Consider the following 7,974-nt stretch of genomic DNA (forward strand, 5'->3'; position numbering starts at 1 on the left):
CCCCTAATAACTGTGGCCCAAATAACCTTCAACCCTAAAATTGACCCCAAATAACCCTGACCCCTAATAACTGTGGCTCCTACAAACCATGGCCCCAAATAACCCTGACCCCTAACACTGTGACCCCCAACAACTGTGACCCCCAACAACTGTGACCCCCCAAAAAATTACCCCAAATGATCCTGACCCCCAATAACTGTGACCCAAATAGCCTTGAACCCTAAAATTGACCCCAAATAAACCTGACCCCTAATAACTGTGACCCAAATAACCCTGACCCCTTAAAAATGACCCCAAATAACCTTGACCCCCTCATAACTGTGACCACTAACAACTGACCCCACATGACTCTGACCACTAACAACTGTGCCCCCTACAAACCCTGGCCCCAGATAACCCTGACCCCCTGATAACCCTGACCCCCAACTACTGTGACCCCTAAAAACTGTGACTTAAATAACCTTGACCCCTAACAGTGACCCCCAAATGACCCTGACCCCTAATGACTGTGCCCCACATAACCTCCACCCCTAACACCGACCCTAACCCTGCCCCCTGCTTTGGGGAAACTGAGGCACAGCAGCTACAGCCCCACGGGAGGGGAACGCAGCCCCCACGGGAGGGGAATGCAGCCCCCACGGGAGGGGAATGCAGCCCCCACGGGAGGGGAATGCAGCCCCCACGGGAGGGGAACGCAGCCCCCACCAGCAGCCCCCCCAAGAACCTCCCAGGAGAAGCAGGGGGAGCCGCCTTGAGGGCAGCTTTGCTTCCCGAAAGCTCTGCAGGGAAGGGAGGGGGAAGGGGAACCACCCCCGGGCTGGGGCTGGGATGAGGTTTTCCCCACAAAGGCTGAGCCCACCCTCAAATTTTGGTGGCCAAAGAGGGAATTTTCCTCTTTTTAGCTCCTTCTGAACCTTTCCCTCCTGGCCGGGGCTGACAGTGCCACCTACCGAAGGCAGCCTCACCCCTCCCAAAGCCTCCACATCGTTCTTTTCCCACCCAAAATTCCCTCCCACATCCCTCTTTTCCCACCCAAAACTGCCTCCAATATCCCTCTTTTCCCACCCAAAAATTCCCTTCTCACATCCTTCTTTGACCACCCCAAAATTCCCTCCCACATCCCTCTTCTCCCACCCAAAGTCCTTCCCACATCCCTCTTTTCCTACCCAAAATTCCTTCCCACATCACCCTTTTCACACTCCCAAACTCCTTCCCACATCCTTTCCCCCCAAAAAAAACTGCTTCCCACTTCCCTCTTTTCCCACCCCAAATTCCTTCCCACATCCCTCCTTTCCCACCCCAAATTCCTTCCCACATCCCTCCTTTCCCACCCCAAATTCCTTCCCACATCCCTCCTTTCCCACTCATGAGCTGCTTCCTACATTCCACCCTTCCCACCCCAAAATTCCTTCCCACATCCCTCTTTTCCCACCCAAAAATCCCTTCCCACATCCCTCTTCTTCCACTCAAAACTGCTTCCCATATCCTTCTTTTCCCACCCAAAATTCCCTTCCCACATCCCTCTTTTCCTACCCAAAATTCCTTCCCACATCACCCTTTTCACACTCACAAACTCCTTCCCACATCCTTTCCCCCCCTAAAAAACTGCTTCCCACCTCCCTCTTTTCCCACCCCAAATTCCTTCCCACATCCCTCTTTTCCCACTCATGATCTGCTTCCTACATTCCACCCTTCCCACACAAAATCCTTCCCACATCCCTCCTTTGCCACCCCAAATTCATTCCCACATCCCTCTTTTCCCACCCCAAATTCCTTCCCACATCCCTCTTTTCCCACCCAAAATTCCCTTCCTACATCCCTCTTTTCCTACCCAAAGTTCATTCCCACCTCCCTCTTTTCCCACCCCAAAATTCCTTCCCACATCCCTCTTTTCCCACCCAAAATTCCCTTCCTACATCCCTCTTTTCCTACCCAAAATTCATTCCCACCTCCCTCTTTTCCCACCCCAAATTCCTTCCCACATCACCCTTTTCACCACAAACTGCTGCCCACATCCTTTCCCCCCCCCCCAAAACTGCTTCCCACCTCCCTCTTTTCCCACTCATGAGCTGCTTCCTACATCCCCCTTTTCCCACCCAAAATTCCCTTCCCACCTCCCTCTTTTCCCACCCAAAATTCCCACCTCCCTCTTTTCCCACTCATGAGCTGCTTCCTACATCCCCCTTTTCCCACCCCAAAATTCCCTCTCACATCCCACCTTTCCCACCCCAAAATTCCTTCCCACATCCCTCTTTTCCCACCCCAAAATTCCTCCCCATGCTGGTAGGGCCACAGGGAGCCTCCCAAGCCCTCCTCTGGGGTCCCAGGGCTTGTCGCCAGGGCTTGTCCCCAGGGCTTGTCCCCAGGTGTCCTCTGCCCTGCTCCTGGGGAGGGCTTTGGGTCCTTATTTTGGGTCAGGTCTCTGCAGGTTTGGTCACTGAGTGGAGAAACTGAGGCAGGGCTGCAGCCCCCTCCCTGCCCTGCTCCTTAGGCCTGGATGGACCTCACCTGCAGCTCCTTTGGGGGGGGGGGGCGGTTTTAAGGCCTTTTTTTAGCCATTTTGCTCCATTTTGGGTGGCAAAGAGGGAGGTGAGGCTGAGCTGCAGGATTGGCCCCACCTGCAGCTCCCTTTGTTGGGGGGTGAGGGGGGAGAGGGAAGCTCTTCAGGCTCTTTATTAACTCCTCAGCTCCATTTTGGGTGGGGGGCAGCAAGGTGAGGCTGAGCTGCAGGAGGGTTTGGGATCCTTATTTTGGGTCAGGTCTCTGCAGGTTTGGTCACTGAGTGGAGAAACTGAGGCAGGGCTGCAGCCCCCTCCCTGCCCTGCTCATTAGGCCTGGATGGACCTCACCTGCAGCTCCTTTTAGAGAGGTTCTTAAGGCTCTTTCTTGGCCACTCAGCTCCATTTTGGGTGAGGGCAGCAGGATAGGTCCCACCTGCAGCTCCTTTGGGGGGGGTCTTAAGGCTCTTTCTTGGCCACTCAGCTCCATTTTGGGTGAGGGCAGCAGGATAGGTCCCACCTGCAGCTCCTTTGGGGGGGGTCTTAAGGCTCTTTCTTGGCCACTCAGCTCCATTTTGGGTGAGGGCAGCAGGATAGGTCCCACCTGCAGCTCCTTTGGGGGGGGTCTTAAGGCTCTTTCTTGGCCACTCAGCTCCATTTTGGGTGAGGGCAGCAGGATAGGTCCCACCTGCAGCTCCTTTGGGGGGGGTCTTAAGGCTCTTTCTTGGCCACTCAGCTCCATTTTGGGTGAGGGCAGCAGGATAGGTCCCACCTGCAGCTCCTTTGGGGGGGGTCTTAAGGCTCTTTCTTGGCCACTCAGCTCCATTTTGGGTGAGGGCAGCAGGATTGGTCCCACCTGCAGCTTCCTTGGGGGTGGGGGTGAGGGTATCCTAAGGCCTTTTTCTAACCATTTTGCTCCATTTTGGGTGGCAGGGAGGGAGAGGAGGCTGAGCTGCAGGATTGGTCCCACCTGCAGCCCCTTTGGAGGGGGGTTTAAGGTCCTTCTTTCCTTCCTCTCAGGTCTGAGTGGCAAGGAGGAAGAGGAGGCTGAGCTGCAGGTTTGGTCCCACCTGTAGCTCCTTGGGAGGGGGTTTTAAGATCCTTCTTTCCTTTCTCTCAGGTCTGGGTGGCAGGGAGGGAGGGGAGGCTGAGCTGCAGGTTTGGTCCCACCTGTAGCTCCTTGGGAGGGGGTTTTAAGATCCTTCTTTCCTTTCTCTCAGGTCTGGGTGGCAGGGAGGGAGGGGAGGCTGAGCTGCAGGATTGGTCCCACCTGCAGCCCCTTTTGGAGGGGGTTTAAGGTCCTTCTTTCTCTCAGGTCTGGGTGGCAGGGAGGGAGGGGAGGCTGAGCTGCAGGATTGGTCCCACCTGCAGCCCCTTTGGAGGGGGTTTAAGGTCCTTCTTTCTCGCAGGTCTGGGTGGCAGGGAGTGAGGTGAGCTGCAGGATTGGACCCTTCCCTAGGCATGGGGGAGCCCAGCAACGCCGGAGGGCAGCCGATAGGGGTCCTGCTGAGCACCCCCGCCCCCGAGGTGCTGCAGGAGGTGCTGAGCCGACGCTTCGGCGCCCTGCCCCACACCGCTGCCATCAGTCGCCTGCGGCGGCAGCCGGACGGGGGCTACCTGCTCGACAGGGACCCTGCCGAGATTCTGGAGAGACGGCAAGAGGCCAACGCCAGGGAGAGGGAGAGGGTGAGGTGACTTCCCCCTCCCCCCCAAAAAAAAACAAACCCCACCCTCCATGTGCCCCCCAAATCCTGGGGGGTTACAGGAGATGCATCCCAGTGTGGGGGCGCCCAGAACCCCCCTCCCCCCGGGGCTGCTCCAGCTGGGGACAGCCACAGGCAGCAACCCGAGGGGGGTGGGCAGCAGGGTATGGGGGGAGGGTTGCATCTGGGGGGGGGGGGGAGGGGGGAACCCGGTTTAACCCTGCAGGGACCCAGTTTAACCCTGGAGGGAGTCAAGTTTAGTTCTAGAGGTGCCCGGTTTAGCCGTAGGATGGCCTCACCTTAATCCTGAAGGGGTCCTAGTTTAATCCCAGGAGGGCTTGGTTTAATCCTGGAGGACCTGGTTTAAACCTAGCAGGGCCTAGTTTAATCGTGGGGCTCTCTGTTGAGTTCTGAGGGGCCTGATTTAAATCTGGAGGGAGCCCAGTTTAATCTGGGGGGGGGGGTGTTGGGGTCAAGTTAATCCTGAGCAGCCCTGTTTAATCTCAGGAGGATCCCAGTTTAATCCTGGAAGGGTCCCAGATTCATCAGGGGATGGGCTCAGTTTAATTCTGAGGGGGCTTGGTTTACTTCTGAGGGGAGGTCAAGCTTAATGTTGGGGGCCCCAGTTTAACCCTAGGGAGCCCAGTTTAATCCTAGGAGGGCTTGGGTTAATCCTGGGGAGCCTGGTTTAATTCCAGGAAGGCCCCAGTCTAATTCTAGAAGAGCCCTAGTTTAGTCTTGGGAGGGTCTAGCTTAATCCTGGGGGGGCTCCATTTAATCCTGAAGGGGGCCCCAGTTTAGTTCTAGGGGAGCCCAGTTTAAACTGAAGTGGGGGCAGGTTAATCCTGGAAGGGTCCCAGTTTAATCCTGGGTGGGGGGGAGAGAGAGCTCAGTTTAATTCTGGGGGGGACCTGGTTTACTCCTGGGGGATAAAGTTTAACTCCAGGAGGGGCCCAGTTTAATTGGAGGTGGGGGCAGTTTAACCCTGGGGAGCCTACTTTAATTCCAGGGGGGTCCCAGGTTAACCCCCGGGGGGGGGGGAGGGGGGGGGGGGAAGGAGGGGAGGGGAGGTCTTAGTTTAACTCCTGGGGGGTTGGTGCTAGGTTGCCCCCTGGGGAGGGGGGGGGGGGGTGTCCAGTTTAACTCCTGGGGGGGTTGGGGAGGGTAGGGGGTCCCAGTTTAACTCCTTTGGGGGGGTGTCCAATTTAACTCCTGGGGGGTGGTGCCAGGTTGACTCCTTGGGGGGGGGGTGTGGGGTGTGTCCAGTTTAACTCAAGGTGGGGTCCCCAGTTTAACTCCTGGGGGGTGGTGCCAGGTTGCCTCCTGGGGGGAGATGTTCCAGTTTAATTCCCGGGGGGGGGGTCCCCAGTTTAATTCCAGGGGGGTGGTGCGAGGTTGCCTCTGGGGGGTGGTGTGTCCAGCTTAACTCCGGGGGGGGGCCCAGTTTAATTCCCGGGGGGTGGTGCCAGGTTGCCCCCGGGGGATGGGGGTGGTGTGTCCAGCTTAACTCCGGGGGGGGTTCCCAGTTTAAGTGCCGGGGGGTGGCGCCGGGTTGCCCCCGGGGGGTGGGGGTGGTGTGTCCAGCTTAACTCCTGGGGGGGGGTCCCCAGTTTAATTCCCGGGGGGTGGTGCCAGGTTGCCTCTGGGGGGTGGTGTGTCCAGCTTAACTCCTGGGGGGGGTCCCCAGTTTAATTCCAGGGGGGTGGTGCCAGGTTGCCCCCGGGGGGTGGGGGTGGTGTGTCCAGCTTAACTCCTGGGGGGGGTCCCCAGTTTAATTCCCGGGGGGTGGTGCCAGGTTGCCTCTGGGGGGTGGTGTGTCCAGCTTAACTCCTGGGGGGGGGTCCCCAGTTTAATTCCCGGGGGGTGGCGCCGGGATGCCCCCGGGGGTGCCCCGGGGTCACCGCGGGGTGCCGCTGCTCTCCCTGCAGATCAAGAACCTGAACTGCGGCTTTGCCAGGCTGCGGGCGCTGGTGCCGCTCATCTCCCGCAGCCAGAAGCCCAGCAAGGTGGACACCCTGAGGGCCACCACGGAGTACATCCGGCTGCTGCGCCTGGTCCTGGCCGACAGCCAGCCCCCCCAGGTGCGCTGGGCACCCCCCCGGGGCAGAGACACCCCCCCCCCCCCGGGGGCTTAGGAGGGAGTGGGGGAGCGGCTGCAGGACGGAGCTCAGGGGGTGGCCAACAGCAGCGTGGAGTTGAGTTGGAGCCCTGCAGCTGGGGGGGGTGGCCAGGGGTGGCTCTGCTCTGCGGGGGGTGGGGGGTTCCTGCTCTGCGGGGGGTGGGGGGTTCCTGCTCTGCGGGGGGTGGGGGGTTCCTGCTCTGCGGGGGGGGGGGGGGGTTCCTGCTCTGCGGGGGTGGGGGGTTCCTGCTCTGCGGGGGTCGTTGTTCTGCCCTTGGGTCCTACAACCCCAGAACTGTCAGGGCTGGAAGGGACCTCAGGGCTCATCTGGTCCCAGCCCCCTGCCCTGGGCAGGGACACCTCAGGCTGGAGCAGGTTGCTCAGAGTCATCTTCTGCTCTTGGTCATCATCCTCATCACTGACCTGGGCTGAGGGACAATGAAGCCTTCCAGACCTGAGCCACCAGAAGGTCACTGCTGGTCAGTGAGGCCTCTGGGCACTACCCTCTTCTACAGCCCCTTCCCAGAGAGCTGGGCTGGGGGAGGGCACCTCAGGAGGCTCTGCCAGGGCAAGAGCAGCTCCCTGGAGACGATGCTGGAAGGCAGGAGCAGCACAGCCCCAGGAAGGGCCAAGGAGCTCTGCTCCTGTCCTGCCCACAGCTGGCATCTTGGCTGAGACACTGCCAGGCATGGCCTGCAGGTCTGTGCCCAACCAGCTGGCACCTGCCAGGCTGTGCTGGCACCCAGGGAGCCCAGGCCAGGCTGCAGAGCTGGGGCAGAGGAGCCTCAGGAGGTTCAAGCAGGGCAAGGGCAGGGTCCTGCCCCTGGGGAGCAACAACCTCCTGCAGCAGCACAGCTGAGGGGGAACCTGCTGGGAAGCAGCTCCAGGAGAAGGAGCTGGGAGGGCTGGGGGACAAGAAGGTGCCCAGGAGCCAGCAGTGTGCCCTGGGGGCCAAGAAGGCCTCAGTGGTGTCCTGGGGGGCATGGAGGAGAGTGTGGGCAGCAGGGCAAGGGAGGCTCTGCTGCCCTCTGCCCTGCCCTGGGGAGCCCACAGCTGCACTCCTGGCTCCAGCTCTGGGCTCCCCAGTTGCAGAGCCTGGGAAGTGCTGGGGAGAGTCCAGGGCAGGCTGGGAAGCTGCTGAGGGGCCTGGAGCAGCTCTGGCAGCAGCAAAGGCTGAGAGCCCTGGGGCTGAGAGCCTGCAGAAGAGCAGCCCCAGAGGGCAGCTGAGCAATGCTCAGCAAGAGCTGAAGGAGCTGTGGGGGGCAGGAGGCTGGGGCCAGGCTCTTTTATTTTGGGGGGGGGGAGGGGGGAGTCTCAGCTGTTTCTTGGGGGCTGGGCAAGATCCCTTCCATCCCAGGGTGACCTTAGTCCCCCCCTCTGCCCTTTTCTTCCCTTTTCCCAGCAGCAGGACACAGAGACTGAGCAGGAGCTGAATGGCAGCGGGGGGGTAACTACGAGGGGTGCCCCTAAGCCCCAGGCTGGCTCTGTGCCAGCAGCGTCCCCCCCCTCTGCCCCCTTGCCTGGGGCCACCACAGGAGAGCAAGGAGCTGGTAAGTGGGGAGCACCCTGGGGGGGGACACAGCCTAGGGAGGAAGAGGGGACCTGGGGGGACACAGCCTGGGGAGGAGGCATTGTCACTGGAGGGGGGGGCGGG

At 60.1% G+C, this 7,974-nt stretch overlaps 1 protein-coding gene across 1 annotated transcript; it reads left to right on the forward strand.

Moving 5' to 3' along the window:
* The first annotated feature begins 3,959 nt into the window (after positions 1–3,959).
* On the forward strand, positions 3,960–6,336 carry FIGLA (folliculogenesis specific bHLH transcription factor). Its single transcript, XM_054174919.1, has 2 exons — positions 3,960–4,184; positions 6,130–6,336. The coding sequence occupies exons 1-2, from the start codon at positions 3,960–3,962 to the stop codon at positions 6,334–6,336; spliced, it is 432 nt and encodes a 143-aa protein (XP_054030894.1).
* Positions 6,337–7,974: the final 1,638 nt, after the last annotated feature.

This window comes from Dryobates pubescens, chromosome 31, assembly GCF_014839835.1.
Source record: "Dryobates pubescens isolate bDryPub1 chromosome 31, bDryPub1.pri, whole genome shotgun sequence".
Classification (NCBI taxonomy): Eukaryota; Metazoa; Chordata; class Aves; order Piciformes; family Picidae; genus Dryobates; species Dryobates pubescens.

Excerpts from the sequence above, each read along its gene's own strand:
- FIGLA (XM_054174919.1), top strand. The coding sequence starts at position 3,960 with ATGGGGGAGCCCAGCAACGCCGGAGGGCAGCCGATAGGGGTCCTGCTG. Across the intron at positions 4,185-6,129 it reads ACGCCAGGGAGAGGGAGAGG|ATCAAGAACCTGAACTGCGG; the intron begins GTGAGGTGACTT and ends CTCTCCCTGCAG.